Source organism: Monodelphis domestica, chromosome 1, assembly GCF_027887165.1.
Source record: "Monodelphis domestica isolate mMonDom1 chromosome 1, mMonDom1.pri, whole genome shotgun sequence".
Classification (NCBI taxonomy): Eukaryota; Metazoa; Chordata; class Mammalia; order Didelphimorphia; family Didelphidae; genus Monodelphis; species Monodelphis domestica.
This window is the reverse complement of record NC_077227.1, coordinates 655691589-655712268: the sequence shown is the minus strand read 5'-3', so window position 1 is coordinate 655712268 and position 20680 is coordinate 655691589. Positions and strand designations below refer to the sequence as shown.

General features: G+C 35.3%; 1 protein-coding gene across 48 annotated transcripts in view; it reads right to left on the bottom strand.

Moving 5' to 3' along the window:
• The window catches only part of NRXN1 (neurexin 1), a 1454617-nt gene that overhangs the window by 419064 nt on the left and 1014873 nt on the right, over nt 1–20680 (bottom strand). For all 48 annotated transcript variants that reach the window (XM_003339683.3, XM_056823682.1, XM_056823689.1 and 45 more), the window contains one exon: nt 6075–6256. In XM_003339683.3, coding sequence (XP_003339731.1) covers nt 6075–6256 — 182 coding nt within the window. The remainder of the gene's footprint in view (nt 1–6074; nt 6257–20680) is intronic.

Below are 20680 nucleotides of genomic sequence, written 5' to 3'. Positions count from 1 at the left end.
GGTGTGCTTTCCCCCAGGAAATATTTTGCCTGACTAGTCCTATTCCCTGTGTCCCCAGACCAGCTCAAATAGGACCCTGATGCCACATCAGTACTTTTATTTTGCATTCTGGTCTTTCCCTGGCTTAGTCCATTATGCATTTTGCATCTTCATTTATTTTATTTTTGGCTTCATTAAAAAAAAATGTGTATGTATGCACATGTATATTTGTATGTGTGGAAACATATATGTTTATGTGTTTAATTCTTAAGACTTGTGTTGTGCTCTGGTGTGCTGGCTTCAGTGATTTCTCTGTAGCTGTCCAAGGAGAGTTTTCCTGATCAGGATGCTAAACAATTTCCTGGCTCAGTAAGTACCAATTCCAGAGCCTGGTTGCCTGCTTTCAAATAATGCCTCTATTCCTTTCTCCACTGATCTCCCTGCATTATGTTTAGAACTTTGCTCTACCAATCACCTTGATGACCTATTTGCATGCTTCATTCCTTTTCATTATTTCCTCTAATCTCCAAGTCAAGAGCACTTAGGAAGTAGTTTCATATCCTGTTCTATAGCCTGATCCCTTCCCTCCATTCTGATCTATGGCTGCCACAGAGATGTCAACTTGAAATGTTCCCTTCTTCAATTAACCTGGGCTGGTCCTGACGCAGACAGCTTTAGCACTTGTAGGTTTCCATCTGTGCCTCTGTCCTGTGTCGTTCTCCCTCTGACATCCAATAGCTGCTCTGAAACCTTGTCGAATGTTTTTTAAAATCTGAGCATGCCACGTCTACGGAGCTCACTTTATCTGTCATGGCAGTAACATCTTCAGAGAACTCCAGGAGGTTAATTAAGCATGACCTCCCCTGCTTGGTGACATGCTGCTTCTCTTTAATCAAACTTATGCTCCTTCAGGTGTTCTTTTATCACATCCTTTAAGAAAACTTCCAAGACTTTGCCCAGATGCCAATGGCCTTTGCTTTCTGGTCAATGTCTTCACGGTGGAATTTTGAAAGAGATAATTCAATTCCACAAGCACTTATTAAGCACCTGCTTAATATGCTTTCCCTTTGAGATTACACTGCGTCTCTTCTATTTATATCTTATGAGGATATTTTGAAGATATAGCTGTGTAGTTGCCTCCTCCATTGGAATGTGAACTCATTGAGAGCAAGGATACCTTTGCCTTTTTTTTTTCAATTCCAATAGCTCAGTTAGCACCATGGCTGGCCCATAGTAAGCACTTATTACACATTTGTTGACTGAGTGACTTCTATGAACCAGGAGCTTTGCTAGGCACTAGGGATAAAACAACAAAAGGAAACAGTCCCTGGGGGTTGGGGAACAAATTAGTAAAGAATAAAAATGATAATTTTATGACAGAAGGTAAGAATTTCATTTAAAAAAAGGTAGCCAGGTATTTGATATTTCTAAAAAAAATCCTCTTTGCCAAAGTAGTGAAAAGTATACCATATTAAACGATTATAAAAAGACTTTCCGAATCCAATAAGTTGATGTAAACTTACTTTGATAACTTAAAAATCTCAAGAAAACCAAACCTTCTATACAAGACAATTTTGTGCGGCTTTGTTTTGGAGCCTGCATTTGAATTTGAATATTACCATTTGAAAGGACAAGAAAAATACTTGAACAGAAGAATATATTGATTTGGAGAACTATCTCAAGTATTCTACTTTTGACCAGAGAGAAGCCTATGGGGAATGAATGAGTTTTACCTTGGTTAGTGAAGACCTGAATATATATTATATGTACACATATATAATCATAATCCTCATTTAAGGTGAATGGAGATTATTATTGTTCAATTCTTTAAAAATGAACTTCAGAGAACCAAATGAAAAGAATCTAGGAAGGCTTGAAATGTCACCTGCATTGATGGTAGTTATTTTGGGAGATGAAATGTTTACTATAAATACATCCTGTTTCCAGCCTCTACTAAAGCAGCTGATCAAAAGGCATCCTTCTAAATCAGCATCAATTAAGAGCTCGATTTCAAAAATAAGGCTTGCAGCCCAGCAAAGTACAAAGAAGAAACATTTAGGGCAAGTACTACTACAATTCACTAATCGAATTTGCAATGCTCTTTCATGCACCCAAGATGAAAGGATTTCAAAGAACACTCAACAACCCTCACCTCAGCCCTCAGTGAAATTTCTCTCCATCAGAACCAATGCACACATTAATATTCATGATTTTGAATGAGTCTTCATTGACAGGGGCAATCTTTTGCAAGTGAGGGTGGGTGTTAAACACTCTCCACTTAACTTGTTTAAACTCATCTTCTGAGGCCCATAACTGAAGAGGTGTCCATGCCAAATATTTTTAATATTTACATACACACCACAGGAAAAAAAAAACACTTACACAAATAGTTCTCCAACCAAATGCCCTTGCCATAAAGCAGCTTATTTTTTTAAATTATATATCTTGCATCCAAAGAAGGATCAATGCACAAAAATTCAAAAATTAGATAATTTACTCAAAATTTACTTAAAGAAACCATCCATTAAGCATCTTTGGTAGCCTGTGATAGTGATTGGAAAGTTTTAAGAATAAAGAATCAAAGAGTTTGGAACTAGGAGGGACCCTTAGTGATCTTGCAGTCCATCAGTTTTTAAAGTATAGGCTATGGATTTGTGGGATCCCTGAGACCTGTTTAAAGGGGTTTTCAGAGTCAAAATATTTTTATAATAACATGAAAAACTTTACATTTCTAATGTGGCAAATAGTGATAAATATACCCAATATAAATAAAAACTCTTTGGGGAAGAACTTATTTTTAGAAGGATCTTTTTAAGGGATCCTAAAACTGGCAAGTTTGAGAATGGCTGACCTAGTCTAATACCTACATTATATAGATGATGAAACTCAGGCTCAGAGAGGTTCCTGCCTTAAAAAGAGGCACTATATCTGTGTGACCCTGGGCAAGTCACTTAACCCACATTGCCTAGCCCTTACCACTCTTCTGCCTTGGAGCCAATACACAGTATTGACTCCAAGATGGAAGGTAAGGGTTTAAAAAAAGAGAAAGAGAGAGAAACACTATGCATATGTTGAATTTGAATAATTCAAAGTAATAGCTTGACATGCTATTCTTACTGCCATTTGAGACTAAATTAAGGATTTGGAATAGATAATAATAATGGCAAACAGCAACAATAACTCACACTTTTATATCACTTTACATTTGGCAAAGTTTTCTTTTCACAATAAACTTGTGAAGTAGTTACTAGAAAATTACAGTTGAGGAATTAGAATCCAAGAGGCTGTGACTTGCTTCTGATATTATATATAATAAATATCAAAGGTAAGATTTAAATTTAGATTTCTGACTTCAAAGTCCTATGTTTTTCCTACTCTGTCCCTTCTAGTTTTATAATTTATGATCTCGGGAATTTCCCATAAATATTCAGTTTACTCACAAAAAATAAAAATATTCATGCAATTTTTTAGGAATTCATCTATTATGAAAAAAGAAATCTATATATTAAATTTATAAAAGGGAAACAGCAGTTAGTTGACTGTCATATAGGCACACTGGATAAGGAAGGGATTGGTGATGTACTTTTATTTCTTGAAGTCTTGGCTTTCACTTGTAGGTTTATCTCTGGCTCTTCCTTGCTTTACTTCCCATGACTGACTGACTATTCCTCACCATCTTCACCACTGTCATCTTATTCTTTTCCTTACTTCTTGATCTCCTAATATCATACAGTTCCTTTACTATTAATATCAAACAGCTACTGTGAATGGCAGACACCTCATTAATACCATTCCAAAAAATATAACAAGGCCAACTTTCAAAAAGCTGCTATCTGATTCAAAAGAAATCTTATTTCAAATAGTGACACATAAAAAAATATTACAGATAATTAAAAGTCAAAACATGATTTTTGTTATTCTATAAAACTCACTGAGATCATACTGAATAAACAAATGGGGTACAAAATCATGTCAAATATTTAAATTGCAGATGAAAATATATGCCAAGTGGATCACAAATTTTATCTGATTGAAATGACATTGGACCATTTCAGCTAGACTGGGCAGCAGTTCATTATATTTAATGAACATAATCATCTTCCAGGTTGTTGGTTCATTATATCAATTTTGGATGGAAATGTGATTGCTTAAATCAGCTCAGTACTTAGTTCACACTTTACTGATAAAAGTTTGAACAACTTTTGAATACTTCTGACACATCAGTAATGTGTAATGTAATATTTATTAAAAAATAAAATGCATAGGTTCTATATCAGTCAGTGGCACAACTTACATATATTTTAAGCCAAAGTCAAACAATAATGACAATAGTTCAACATTTTTGTTTTTCTTTTAATTACTAGTTTATAATTTTCTAGTTTTCTCAACAGGTTCACAAAGAAATAAAAATACAGGTCTGGCAAAAAAGAGGTTATTTCAGTATTTTCTTAGAAATTTCAAAGCATTTTCCCAGGTCCATTCTTAGTATTATATATTTATATTTGCTAAAATCCCTCTACATTTCCTCTGGTACCTCAAGCCTTCCAGGATTTCCATTGTCCTTTTGGAAGTCTCCTACTCTTCATCTATGTCCCTAACTCTAATCAGTTTACAGAAATATTGCCAGTGTTAAGTAAAAGGTCTGTTTTAGCAACAGAAAATAAACCACTGATTTAATAGTCATTTTACTTTCAAAAAACAGGGGTTGGGAGATCCTTGCTCTCTGGAAAACAGCACAATGGACACTTGTTCCTAGAACTTGAATTTTTTTTTTCTTTCAAATCTTGATCAGATATAAACTTGAGCTTCTTTCCAATGTCATAAGAAATGAGAAGGACCTGATAAGGATCCTTAGAAAAATGAGAAGATCCTAATTCCATGTTTGAGCATGATAAGAAGAAAATATCTTTCTTATAGGATAAAAGCTTTGGCCCACAAAACAAACAACAGTGGTTTGGACCATTTTGATAACATAACCTCGCAGGATTTGAAAGTAATCAGTGCAGAACCTTTTCTCAGAGTAAAAGTGTAATTGGTTATAAATCAATAAGTAATTTCTTTTAAGAGGAAAAAAAACCTTTTGAATATCTGTGTGTATGTGTATGTTTGTGTATTATTAAGATAACAAGGTTTCATACGTCATCATGGACCAAATATATACAGAAATTTGAGAATACCCTAAATAGTAAGATTTCTTACTTTACTAGTTAAGTTTATATTAATTGATCATTTATTTGTGATGCCATAAATATCCAGAGGCGTTCACTTGTTACTTATTTGCTATAAGACAATTGAGATTACTTTTTATGACTTCCTATTGTGACAAGTGCATTTTCAAAAGGAAATTTATGACCATACAGTAATGATAGTATTCTATTTTTTATAATTAACAAAAAAATCAATTTTCAAGATATCTCTAAACCTCTAGAGATCTTAATGGAAATTTCAAAAGTCTGATGGAAAAATGAGATAAGTAAAACTTCCTTGGAGAATTGAAGTCCAATAAATGAAGGCATTGATATGGTTTCATTTCAGTGTTGGAAGAGTAGTGATAGGTTTCATATCCTATATAAGGGGTATGATGGTGGAAAGTTTTTCCATGGTAATAAATATAGAACTATTCCCTTAAGTCTTCTAAATTCTGTTTTCCTTTACTTTCATTCATATATTACTAACTCTTCAGTAAGGCTTCACTTATTTGCCTTCATTTTTCCCCCCCATATATTACTCTAGGTTCCTCTTCTCTTTCTTGGTAAAAAGAGCTCAGTGATATAATAAGAGAACGCACATTGGCTTCAGTTTGTAGGCTACCGTCCTCATTCTTGCCAAACTAGTAGGTAAATTATATTTTATTTCATTTTTTAAGGTTAGCTCCAAAATATTTGATTTCCATAGACTTTGGAATTCCAATTATTATTAAATATTGTTATACTGAAGCCATATAGAAAACTAACTAAATATTATTATACTAAAACCATATAAAAAATAAGAAGCAGTGGTCAGGCTGAAAAGCACACATTGTAAAGGAGTAAGGAGAATTGGAAAAGAAAATATTTTAAGCAAAATAAAAACCCATTTGGTTTGAGAGTACTTACAATATGTAGCTCCAAGTAGTCACCAAGCCCTGAAGAACTGTCCACTCGTACCAATACAGCTTCCTTCTGAACTGTGCTAAACCCTATGGCCAGTCTGTCTGCACGTGTACTCGGCCGGTCATTAGGAGGCCATTTGTATGTGATTTGTCCGCCACCTTTGCTAAATATATACGTTGTTCCAGCTGAAAACAACAACAACAACAAAATAAGACCAATTAGTTCTCATGCATAAAGTCTACACAATTTTGTCACTAAACTGGGAACTGACTTTAATTAGTTTGATAAAGAGGAAAAGAAGGCATAGATGCTTTAAGTGAAATAAAATGGTAATTCAATTTAAAAATACACTCATTAAATCTACTAGTAGATATTTAAAATGTCAGGTCACACTGTCTATTCCACTGAGTGAAGTGTGAAGATGCAATGGGGGCATAATGCCAAAAGCCCTATTCCAGGGATCCATAGGACTGGGCTTCAGTCCTCACTCTACTACTAGTCATATAACTTTGGACAAATCTTTTGAGGTTGTAAATGACATCTCTTTCCTCATCTATAAAATGAGGATTTTGCCTACCTTGTCAACCTCCTGACATTGTTTATGGGGATCAATAATAGTAATAAAAGCTGGCATTTATTTAGAGCTTTTAAAGTTGGCAGAGTGCTTTACCTGTATCTTTCATTTGATCCTCACAACAATCCTATAAGGGAAGTACTATCTGAATTCCCATTTCACAGACAAAGACACTGAGTAATAGAGAGGTTAGTGAACTTCTCCAGGGTTACAAAACTAAGATTTTTGAGACAGGATTTGAATTCAGCTCTACCCAGGTGTTTGGGGCACTGCACCACCTTGCTGCTGATTAAATAAAATGTGTTTGAAACTGTATTCTTTGTAAAAAAAATAGAGATCAACTAATGTCCTACTCTAATTCAAGGAGTCATACCAAGGAACTGACTCAATTTTCTATGGCTGTACCAGTAGAATTGGGGCTCTGGAAAAGTCTACCTATCAACTTGGTGACATCTGTCATTGGAGGATTAGCCCATGTTTGCAGAGAATCACCACCATAAAGGGTGGCTGCCATAAAGAAGGAAAGGAGGAACTATTATGATAAATATCCATGAAGAGAGAATCCACACTGAAGCAATTATGGATTTTAAAAGTAAAATAGTCATATAAGTATTGTATGTTAGTAAGATAGTATGGAATCTAACAGATTATGCCTGTTTATCAAAATTACTAAAGGCTATATTAGAAATAAAAATCAACTATGACCATTTACTATTAAAAAAAGGAAACTTCTGTTACTTCCTAAAGATACAGAAATATAAAGATTAACCTTGCTTTTTGCAGTAAGTATGCAAGAAATGAGAGGGTCATCCTGCACAGTGGATCAAATCACAATTTGGATATAATAAACTCATCCAATTTTTTTCAAGAAAACAGTTTAGGGGGCAACTGGGTAGCTTAGTGGATTGAGAGCCAGGCCTAGAGATGGGAGGTCCTAGGTTCAAACCTGGCCTCAGACACTTCCCAGCTGTGTGACCCTGGGCAAGTCACTTGACCCCCATTGCCTAGCCCTTACCACTCTTCTGCCTTGGAGCCAATACACAGTATTGACTTCAAGATGGAAGGTAAGGGTTAAAAAAATGGTTTATTCCAGTGTAACACATAAATAAGTAATGGATGAGCAGCCACAAGTCTCAATAGTCATGCTATGACACTGCAAATAATAGATAACTTCTATGTAAGCTAGGTCTTATTTAACAAGCAATATCTAGTAGCTTTCTGAGCATCCAGCACCACAGATATCTATTATTCCAAATGTACTTCTCTATTTAGGGTGCTATGTATGATTCTAGGTCTTCTCATGGACATTCAAATAAAGGTGATAATAGTTTAATAAAACACTTAGATTCAGTCTTAATCAAAAAAGACATTTTGTTTTGGCAAGTTTGCTGTTGAGTAGATTAGATGTATCTGAATCTTGGTGACCCCATTTGGGGTTTTCTTAGCAAAGATACTGGCATGCTTTGCATTTTCCTTCTCCAACTCATTTTACAGATAAGGAAACTGAGGCAAACAGAGTGAAATGTCTTGTCCAGGGTCACGACTAGTAAGTGTCTGAGGTTGGATTTGAACCCAGTTTTTTCTGACTTCAGGCCTGGCACTTTATCCACTGTACACACCTACCTGCCTGATTTAGAAATGTTGTTAATAGTAGCAATACAATCCATTCATACTTGTCTTTTCAGTGCATCCCATAATCTGAGGACCTTTCTTCTATTTTCCAGGTATTATATGGCTACTCTGAAATCAGAGTATTTGGTTTCAATTCTTAGCCCTGAAGGTTACCTACTAATCTGTAACTGGGCAAATCAATTAACCATCTTGGGCCTCAGTTTCCTCATCTATAAAATTATTAGACTAAATGATCCCTGAGTTTCATTCCAGTTCTAAATCTATGATCTTAATGGCACGTGCCAACTCTCCATCTGCTAGCCCTCTCTGATGACACATGCTTGTTCCATCTTTCTTTTTTCTTTTCTTTTTTTCCTTCCAGATTACTGTTTGGTAGTTGAAATAGAAGAATTCACAGTGAGTACAATGTCATGCTTTAGGGATTCAGATCTGGGCATTTATTGAGACCTATCTCTGAAGGTAAATATCATAATGCAAGTTTCATTACTAAGGATTTGATTTTTTAGCTCGTCTTCCAACCTTTTTTTTCAGAGAGTATTAAGACCTAGAAGCTACCAAAGCCATTGTCTAAGCTGTCACGCTTACCTTTGCTTTTCAGGCTCTATAAGCACCATCGGGAGAAAATGAATGCAGTTGCTTCCACAAAGGCCTTTTTATACAATGTGACAAATCTCACTTTGGTGGGGTTTTCTTTTTTGTGAGAAGTCACTGAAAAGCAGTCATCTTTTTCTTTCTTGCTCATGGTAGTGCTTTGTTTTGGAGTCATCAGCTCAATTCCATTGTAATCAGTGGAATTAGATTGTCAAGGCCTTGATATCCTCCCTATCCCCTTTATAAGCTTCCTATCATTCTTTAAAAAGAAGTTGGTGTAGAACACTCACAATTTTCCTGTGTTTTTAACAGTCTTCTACAACGAACTTAAGGGCTTCAAAAAGCACCATTACTAAGCTTTAAAATAATGTGAATAGTGCTATATGATAGTGGGTCAGACAAAGGTTTTTGATGACAATTTTTTTTCCAATGGTTTACCACTGAAAACAATACATTTCAGTTCAATAAGTCCCTTTTAAATCCTTGCTGCCTCGAGAAACGTGCTCTGCATTGGGGGAAGAGGCAAAGTTTCTAGTCTAGAGTTGCCCATGCCATTGTGGCATTGACGTTCCAGGATGAGGATGTGACACATACACAGAGAAATAGGATAAGGAGAAGGAATGTGGTGTGTGGGCGAGAGGGTCAGCCCCCGAGTCAGAATGACCCATTTTCAAGTCTTGCTTTTGACTCATCCTAGCTGGGAGATTGCAGAGCTAATCACCTTCCCCCTTAGGGCCAAAGGCAACTTTCCAAGAAGTTTTACAACTCTAGGTCTGGATCAAGCCCTTCTTCCTTGTTATCTCAAATAAGATGCCCAGAGAGGTACAAAGTACTGTGCAAGATCCTAAGGGGAAGGAATCATTAGAATCAGGGAAGGATTCCCCGAGGCAGTAGCTTTAAAGGTTGGAGAAGAATTCAATATGGTAGAGAGGCATCCTAAGAGTAGGAAATAGTATGGCTCAAGGTAAAATGACAGGCAAGTGAAGTGTGTCCTAGGGTCAAAGAGTCGTTGAGTTTAGCAGACATAGTAGGAGAAGCAGAGAACTATGGGACACATTAGTGTGTGACACCAGATGGCATGGGGCCATGATTACTCTCTATCATGTTTTCTGGTCCTATAAAAGATATCCCTGATAAAAAAAGGCCAATTTTTAAAACAAAAACAAAAACAAAAAAAAACACTAGCTACAATATAGGTACATAGACTTCAAACTGGAAATGACCACAGAGTTAATTCTAGCAAAATGATCTTATTTTAAAGATATGGAAACCAGGGCAGCTACATGGCTCACTGGATAGAGAGCTAGGCCTGGAGATGGGAGTTCCTGGGCTCAAATAAGACCTCAGATATCTCCTAGCTGTGTTAACCTGGGCAAGTCACTTAGTCCTTACTGCTCTTCTGCCATAGAACAAATACATCATATTGATTCTGAGGTGGAAGGTAAGGATTTTTTAAAAAATAAAGATAAGGAAATCAAGGCCTAAGGAAGTTGAGATTTGCCCAAGATTATACAAATAAGTGGATTTGAATCCATGCCATCTGAATCCAGATCCATTATTCTTTGATCTATGTCTCAACATCATCCTGATGGTAACTAGATCACTATAAAGTCTCCTGAGTGAAATTCATAGAAATACAAAGAAGTTTTAAAAATAAAATTGAATATCAAATACCAATTTCTTAGATTGATATGTCGCTATATAGGCAAACCATCAAAATAGTACATCCACAGATATATTTTGGAATGATGTGGCATATGGATAATGAACTGGGCTTGGAATTGAGAAGGAAGAGGAAATCTCCCCAGAATTTTTTTGGGAAATTGTTCAGTTCTTTCAATGACCTCAAAGTTTTCAGTATTCTAAATGCCCATCTCTTTACCAGAGATACCAAACTCTTCACAAGATCCCACAAAACTCCAAGTGTTGCCAAACTAGATTAAAATTTATTTGGGAAATGTTTAAGCACACAAATTAAAGTACAACATAGATAACATTAATTTGTGATTTCTTAGGTCAACATGTGGGACAGGGATCTGTTTTAATTTGAGTTTGATACCTCTGCTTTATGCAACAATGTTTTCCCAATGATGCTATATGGTTGTAAATCAGAGACCAGTGCAAACCTCAGAGGAATTAAAATTGCAAATAGAGTGACAAACAAGAGATGGGCAGTCTGGGTGTAACTTTGCTAACACCAGTCAATTAACTAGTAAACAAGAGCTCATTAAATACCTTGTATATGCTAGGCACTGTTCTATGTTCTGAAGATATAAAGATAAAGAATCATAGTCATCAAGACAGAAAAGGAATAGGAGGAAGACTTCCAGAGTGTTTGGCAGATTATCTTGGAAAGATTTATTTGAAAACATGGGCAAGAATTCCATAGGACAAGAATGCATGAAATTCTTATGATCTTTCCTTCCTTCCTTCCTTCCTTCCTTCCTTCCTTCCTTCCTTCCTTCCTTCCTTCCTTCCTTCCTTCCTTCCTTCCTTTCTTTCTTTCTTTCTTTCTTTCTTTCTTTCTTTCTTTCTTTCTTTCTTTCTTTCTTTCTTTCTTTCTTTCTTTCTTTCTTTCTTTCTTTCTTTCTTTCTTTCTTTCTCTCTCTTTCTCTCTCTCTCTCTCTCTTTCTCTCTCTCTCTCTCTCTTTCTCTCTCTTTCTTTCTCTCTCTTTCTTTCTCTTTCTTTCTTTCTTTCTTTCTTTCTCTCTCTTTCTTTCTCTCTCTTTCTTTCTTTCTCTCTCTTTCTTTCTCTCTCTTTCTTTCTTTCTTTCTTTCTATCTTTCTCTCTCTTTCTTTCTTTCTATCTTTCTTTCTCTCTTTCTATCTTTCTATCTTTCTTTCTCTCTTTCTATCTTTCTATCTTTCTTTCTCTCTTTCTATCTTTCTCTCTTTCTTTCTTTCTATCTTTCTTTCTCTCTCTCTTTCTTTCTTTCTTTCTCTCTTTCTTTCTTTCTATCTTTCTTTCTCTCTTTCTATCTTTCTTTCTCTCTCTCTTTCTATCTTTCTTTCTCTCTCTCTCTTTCTTTCTTTCTATCTTTCTTTCTCTCTCTCTCTTTCTTTCTTTCTATCTTTCTTTCTCTCTCTCTCTTTCTTTCTTTCTATCTTTCTTTCTCTCTCTCTCTTTCTTTCTTTCTATCTTTCTTTCCCTCTCTCTCTTTCTTTCTTTCTATCTTTCTTTCCCTCTCTCTCTCTCTTTCTTTCTATCTTTCTTTCTCTCTCTCTATTTCTTTCTATCTTTCTTTCTCTCTCTCTATTTCTTTCTTTCTTTCTTTCTCTCTCTCTATTTCTTTCTTTCTTTCTTTCTTTCTTTCTTTCTTTCTTTCTTTCTTTCTTTCTTTCTTTCTTTCTTTCTTTCTTTCTTTCTTTCTTTCTTTCTTTCTTTCTTTCTCTCCTTCTCTCCTCTCCTCCTCTCCTTTTTCTCTCTCTAATAACCCATTTCATTGTATTTTTTTAACCTCTACCTTCTCTCTTGGACCCAATGCTGTATATTGGTTCCAAGGCAGAAGAGTGGTAAGGGCTAGGCAATGGGGGTTAAGTGACTTGCTCAGGGTCACACAGCTGGGAAGCATCTGAGACCAGATTTGAACCTAGGACCTCCTGTCTCTAGGCCTGGCTCTCAATCCACTGAGCTACCCAGCTGCCCCTAATAACCCATTAAAAATAATAAGCAGAAATTTTGACAGGTATTAATTTACTGTGCAACAAAGCAAAAATATTTGGTCAGTAAATAACCATTTATTAAGTGCCTACTTTGTGCCATACACTATGCTAAGTGCTTGGAACACAAAGAAATGCAAAAGAAATCCTTCCTCTCAGAGAAAAGGGATCATATATGAGAGGCTTTAAAGGTCAAAACAGTGAGACTTAGAAATTGATTTAATATAGAGGAGTGGGAGAGATTAAGGAGTTAAGGTTGATGATTGGGAGGATGTTGATACCCTTGATAGTAATGGGGAAGCTAAAAAGAGGAGATGGTTTGGGAGGAAAAAAGAATAAGTTCTATTTAGGACTTGTTGAGTTTAAGTTGTCAAATGAACATCTGATCCAGATGTACTGGGTGGAAAAGAGAGTGCATTAGAGAGAGTATTAGACTTTGAGGCAGGAAGACTTGAGTTTAAGTCCTATATTAGAAAATTACTTGCTCTGTGACCTTTGTCAAGTCACTCAACAGTCATTTGCTTCAGTTTCCTCATCTGTAAAATAGTTCTTCTACTAATAGCACCTAATTCTAAGATATGGTGTAAGAATAAAATGATAGGATATTTGTAAAACCCTTTGAAAACTTTATATTTTTATATAAATGTTACTTATTGTTATAATATGTCACAGTTTTCAATATGCAGTTGTAGATGCTAGATTGTGGGGCAACAGAGAGGTTAGGGCTGGAAAAATCAATTTGAGAACCATCTATACAGTGATGATAATTGAACCCATGTGAGCTAATTAGATTATTAAATAAAAGAGTAAGGAGAAAGAAGCCCCTAAAATTTCAGTACCTATAGATAAGTCCAATGAATTTTTATAATTCAGTTGAAACCAAATGCCTTGTTGTTGTTTTTTAAATGGCTTTTATACTTTTCCATTTTCATTAATCAATTCTGTACTCCATCATTCACAGGGGCACATTACCCTCTACATAAAGCCCATTTTGTACATCCACTATTAAGGTGACAGTGTTTGTGATATTAAATTACAACAAATGGAAGCTTTTATGGAATAGAGAATACTTATCACACTAAAGTATGCCATAAGAAAAGGTCAAAAGTTATGATATTTACAACACCATTTAAGAAAATTATCTTTTTGGCCTTTTCATAACAGAGGCCCATTATATAGGCACAAAATGGACAGAGAGGTCAAGGTATTAACTGATATATTACCTTCTACTGTAAAAAGACAATCAATGTGCAACACTACACCAGAAGTGCAACTTCAAGATTATCAACAGTGCTGAGATGAATGTTGATGGAAACAGCATCTTTATTATTTATGCATGTTTCTTTATGGCAAATGCTAGAATATCAGCAGGACAACTTCTTATGGATTTATTTCAAATTAACCCTGACATTCATCACAGTGCAGATTGCATAGATGACTAATATTTAAAGTGGTTTTCTACAATCTCAACACTTAAATTATACATCAAGGCCATATTACTCAACCTAAATTCATTAACAAACCTGGCACCATTAGATGCTGATTTCACACTACAAACACACTTGGCAATACAATAAATGTTAAAAAAAAACAGATGTGGGGACTTATTTCTAAGGATTCATATGCCTTCAATGTGTCAGGAATTATTTAGTCTTGTTGACAAAAACCAATTTCTCTTTTTCCCCACTTTTAAAAATCTCCCTCTTTCCAAACACAATTCAATCACACATTTTATTTTTCCAAGGTTAAGATTCAATGATATAACCCAAAAACCTTTCATCTAAACTTTGGTTGTTTTAGATTACTGCTGCATAAAATGTGAAGTGATTAATTTGCCCATAGATTAGCTTCAAATTTGTGATATGTGTGCTAAGAATGGGAACATTTTTAAAAGCTTATAATTCTTTAAATGCCACCAAGTAACCAAGATGAAACATTTCAACCCATTATGATTCTATTAACTGTAACACGCCAGCAACATCTCTTTCAGGGAAAGTTTGCCAGGCAGTCAGATGGAAATTAAAAGTAAAACAACTATAAATATAAGGAGCTTTTATACCTCCTACAACCTTGTCAAGATGTACTTTGTTAAACCCACATTTCCTGAAGAGTTTTTCTAATCATTGAAGGAATGCTTTGGGGACAAGGAGTAAAATCTGTAACCATTAGACTATTAAATGCAGAAAGAGTTTCAGGTGAGTGAACACTTGTTTAAACAATCAGGCCCAAATGCCAAAGCCTCTAAAATCTTACCAAAGTCCCATATACTTTGCAATACTAATAGTCCATTACTGTCTACCATTTGTCTTTCTAAATGATTATATTATGATGTGAAGTACTTGAATTCAAGATCATGAGGATGAATGGGTTCATGAAATGGGGCGGCATGAGGGCACACTTCTGAATAGCTCATTTGGGGGAATTGTAAAAGCAGTGGAGGTAAGGCAAGAAGAGATTCATAGGGTTTGAATCATTTAAGTAAGATGGCTATGAAATATCATAAAACATATAAAGACCCACAGTTCACACCCACACACCCTCACTCATTCACACACTATATTCCAATTCCTGAAAGAAACACCATTACCCCCCCCCCCCAAAAAAAAAGATTAAAGGAATAAGAAGCCTCACATAAGACTGCACAGGGGTATGCTCATGCTTCTGGGGGAAAATAATTAAAACAAAACAAAAAACAAAATGCAAAACAAAGAAAAACGAGGTGATAAAATGGAAAAAGGCAGGGTCAAGCAAGAGCTAGATCCATTACTATTAACCAGAAAGGTTAGGGGGAATGAAAGGCTTTTACACATAAATCATGGTGAAAGAAAGCTAGTAAGTCCATTAATAAATGAAAAGGAGAAGGAAATACAGCACTGTCACTGAAGGGACTCCAATATTGAACTGGTTGTCTGAAGCAGAAAAGCAAAAGAGGATAATTAAGAAATACTGAAAGCCTCATTTAGATAGCTCAGGATAAGCTTCAAATGAGGAAGCAGTAGAAATGTCCCACATATATAATAATGTATAGTTAGAAGCCTTAGAATCTTAAAGGGGCCATTAGAAGTTTAAAATAAAAAAAAAGGGTGGCAATTTAAAAATGAAGAAATATAGGAGAGCCAGGATGTATATTACTACACCCTTGTGAGATTGACCAACACTCCACCACCTGTCTTATTTGCTATGCATGCTTCTCTTCTTTGTAGATAAGGATTGAGAATGCCTCTATTGAGACTTTTCCTATATTAAAGGATCAGAACAATTCATGAATACTGACACAAAACATGAAAGGAATTGTATATTGGAAAATATATGGATAAAGAGGATAGATGAAATAGAAACACATGATATTTTTCTGGGAATATACTACAGATGTATCTAATTAAGGCAGGGAAGTACGTAGCCCAGAGCTATAAAACATGTAGTGACAGTCCACAACACTCCTGGGTATGGCCTGAATCAGATAAAAATGTAATTGGGAAACAAAATAAATAAGAATTTAATGAAATATAGATAATATAAACATGTGGTTTTCTAAGTCAATATTTGGCCAATAGGAATCCTTATGTAAAGTTTAGGGGCCCCTGTTTCTACAAGGTGGTTAGGACACTGGACTGGGAGTGAGGAAGACAAAGGTTTAAATCTCATTTTAGATATTTATTGGATATGTGACTCTGGGAAAACACTTATATCTCTCTGGACTTCAGATTTCTCATCCACAAAAAATGAGGTTGGAGTCAACTCATTCTCAGGTCAATTCTATCTTTAAATTTATGATCCTATAAAGTTCAGAAAAGTTGCTGAGAGGAAATGGTTGGAGTTCTTTAAGTAGGAGTATCCACATACCAGTAAAAATTACAAGTCACCAAAACTAAAAGAAAAAACACTATACAGATCACCTAGTCAGATGAAGGGAATGAATGATGAGTTTATGTTAAAATTTATTAAATATTAGTTACCGATCATGGAATTGTCATGGAAGCAGGTTCTAAGAGAAAATAGGGATGGGATGAGCGAGGAAGGCTTTGACTACTGTTATAACTACTGGAAATCTCCTTCCACTAAACATGAAACATTTGATAAACTTTTGACCTGCCTTAATAACAACTCCATTTTTTTTCAGAATGCAGAAGAAGGGGGCAAGAAAGAACTATTACTCTCACTATTAGGTTGGATAGAATCAACAAGAATGAGAATGAGAAAAACCGACCACATCATCTTAACAGTTTATGAGAGGCCAAAGAATGATGAAAAATATTGTTCTTTGCCCTGGGTCTGGGGCAGCTAAATAGGGTATAAAGTATTCAGCTTGGAGTTAGAAAGATGAATCGTCCTGATTTTAAATCTGGCCTCAGACACTTATTAGTTGTGCAACCCCTGGCAAGTCACTTGACTCCCTTTGCCTCAGTGTTCCCAATTGTAAAATTAGCTGGAGAAGGAAATGGTAAACTACTTCAGTATATTTGTCAAGAAAATCCCAAAAAGGGATCATGAAAAGTTAGACATGAATGAAAAACAACTGAACAACAATTCCTAGGTTTGAGGGAATAAGATTATTTTTCTAAATTGAGGTAGTAAATTGTAGGTAAAATCCCATGTATGCAATAATATCAAATATTAAAAGGGAAGATATTTATGAAAATAAAAAAGATAACAGACCCAAATAGACCAATATAGTTCTATTAGAAGCTTTTGAATAAGCACAGACTTTCAAAGTCTATTGACAGCAGTTAAAGGTAGGTAAGGGAAGAAAAAGCAGAAGTATGTGAGTTTATAAGAAGAGTGGCAAAGTCCACAATAATCTCAATCTTCCAAAAGTGCAAAGATAACACAAAGAACAGTGGAGTTATCAATAGTCAAGGTAAGAAGAAGGAAGCATTAGGGCTAATGTTTGCATTGTATTGTATAACATAAAGGAACAATAGTTGGGAAATTGGAGTTCTGAATTCTTTTTTAATCCCTTCTCAAGGAGAATGATCATCGTGTTGAAAAAACAAAGTGAATATGACCAAGAAGGACCCGAGGGTCGACAAAGAGAAGGAATTAATAAAAAAAAGAGTATTTACCCATACTGAGTTAGTTATAGAGCATCTCAATGTTAAAATAAATACCCCAAAAACATTTAAGAATTTTAGTTGACTACTAGCCTAACATGAGCCAATAATGTGATATATGGCTGCCGATGACAGGATGTCACACAGCATTGATTGAACTATAGCATTCAGAAGAAGGTAGTACCACTGTACTTTTGGCTGAAACAAATTATACCCTAGGGTACTGAAAGAACTTTGCAGGTCTAATGGATGAATAGATGATGATAGTCCTTAAAAATCACCATCATGGTAAGTTGAAGCAGTGCATGAAGAATTGGGACAGGCTAGTGTTGTCTCTATTTTCAAAGAAGGAAAGATAGATTCTGGGAATTATAGCCCAATGGGCTTGATATGCTTCCTTGGAAAGATGCTGGAATACATTATTAAACATATAACTTTTGAGCACTTAGAAAGTGAAGCAGTGATCACTGGCAGCCAGAACACAGATTCACTAGAAATAAGCCATGCCCTACTAATTCATTTCCTCCTTCAAACAGGTTACTAGATTGCCTAACTAGCACAATATATCTAGATTTCAGAAAGTAATTCGATGAATTGTCCTCAGGATTATTTGTGAACATGATAGATGAATACAGATTTGATATTAGTACAGACATATGGATTTATAATTTATATCAATCACCCTCAAATGCAATTATTAGATTGACATGAACCCAAAAGTAAATTAATCAATGTACCAATTAACGAGAAATTTTTATTAAGATCCTACTATGTGCAGAGTCCATGGATACAAATACAGTAGTGATACAGAATCTTCTGTCAAGGACCTAACACTCTCTTGGGGTTGGTAGGGATGGATAGGGAAGAGGATATAGTATGTTCACTGACATGTAAAGAAAGGAAACAAAGAAATTTTAGAAGAAGCATTAATAACCAAGGGAATCAAGAAAGGCCACTTGATGAAGATGATATTTAAGCTTAGCCTTGAAAGGATTTAAGAAATATAAGACGTAGAGATGAAAAGTGTGAGGATCCCAGGCAAAGGAGTCATCCCATAAAATTATATGGAGTTGAAGGATAGAATGGCATTGTGACACAGTATGATTCTTTGGTGGTAATATAGACTATCTGAAGGGAAATGGTCACCATGACTTCTAATCTCTTGATTCCTGGGTTCTCTCCATTACCATTACCACTTGCCCTGTCTATACTCTCCTCTCTTCCCATCTTCACCCTTGGTAAACTCATTCTCTACACAATCTTGTCTTGAAGCTCTTGCTGCCTTAGCCTGTCCAATGTCTTGCCCTGCCAAACCTTGGGTTTCTCTCAAGAACCACTGCCTTTGCTCCTACTCTTATATTGGTAGATGTAGAAAAAATAAAATCTTTCTCACTTAGTCTACTACAGATTTATGTTACATAATCTTAATAATACTTCCCTAATTGACTCACTACTCCATTCATCATCATGCTTTTTCTAAATCTTTTCACCTCTGTTCAAAACTCCTATGGCTTCAATTGAAAACCTCTCATTTTTCACTGAAAAAATTGAGGCTATGTGCTGAGAATTTCCTCTCTTTCCCTTCCCCCTTATTTCACATGACTAAAATGTCCACCATCACTTTCTCCTTCTTTACCCCTTTAAAAATTAGAAAGAAAATCATGTTTCCCAATAATGTAAGTTTAAATTACTAATAAAATTAGTGTAAAGACAGAAAAATGTGTAAAATGCCTCCAAGAAAAATACACAAATAAAAAAGCTAGAAGGAGAAAAAAGAGAAGGGGTAAGATAGAATAAGTAGTTCCCCCAGCCAAAACAAATAAAATTAGTAGCCTGAGATACTATACTGTAATTCATATGACAGCTAGATTTTCACAAAACATTAAATAAAGTCCTCTTATGAATTTAATTAAATATTTCCACTGTAAGTTACCATTATGTCATATGTAAAATGGATAATATTGAACAGAAAATGAAGTCAAGGTAAATGGCAAAACATCAAAAAGGAAGTAAATAGCTAGGTGCAAGCTGAAGATTGATCCCAGATTCAGCTATATGTAATAGCTCCAGTATCACCAATTAATGGAGGAATAAATAGCACACTTCCATTTATAAATGCACAGATAAAAACTTAATTGGGACCTCTTATACATGTTGTACTGGTCCAAAGATAGTCTATATACCTAAAAGGCAATTTCTTGAAGAAAAATTATAGGTAGATATGGAAAAATATCAGGCAGCTAGCTGGGACAGTGGATAGAGTACCAGATCTGGAGTCAGGAAGTCTCATCTTCCTAAGTTCAAATCTGACCTTTGGACACTTACTAGCTAGGTGACCCTGGACAAGTCACTTAACTTGTTTGCTTCAGTTTCCTTATATTTAATATGAAGATATCAATAGCATTTTCTACCCAGGATTATTGTGAGTATCAATTGAGATACTAATTGTCAAGTACTTTAGCACAATTCCTGATACATAGTTGAAGCTATGTAAATATTAGAATTACCACCACATTCAAACCCATTTAATGTCAAAGTCATCTGTGCTGTTGAATACATTTTGAATCTTTTTTTAAAGCCTTATCTTTAACTTAGAATCAATATTGAGTATCGTTTCCAAGACAGAAGAGCAAGAGCAGTGAGGGCTTGGAAGCTGGTGCTAAGTGACTTGCCTAGGGTCACACGGATGGTTAAGTATTTGAACCCAGGACTTCCCATCTCTTGGCCTCACTCTCTATCCACTGTACCACCGAACTGCCCCATATTTTGATATTTTTCAAGCTAAAACTTCATAAAGTCTGTGGAAACAATAATGCCTCAAAAAAGGGTTTTATTGGATAAATCAATCTTCCTCAGCCCCATCTCCACACACACACACACACACACACACATATATATATATATATATATATGCTAGTGTCATAATCATAATCATAGCTTTATAATAGTTATACATACATACATATATACATACACATACATACATACCTCAGACCTCTTCTATTCATGGTTTTGCTTTCTTGGATTTTAGTTACCCCTCTGTCAAAAAGGAAGCACTGGAAGTCCAGCTGGGCAGCTCTATTGTGGTCTCTCTGCAGATC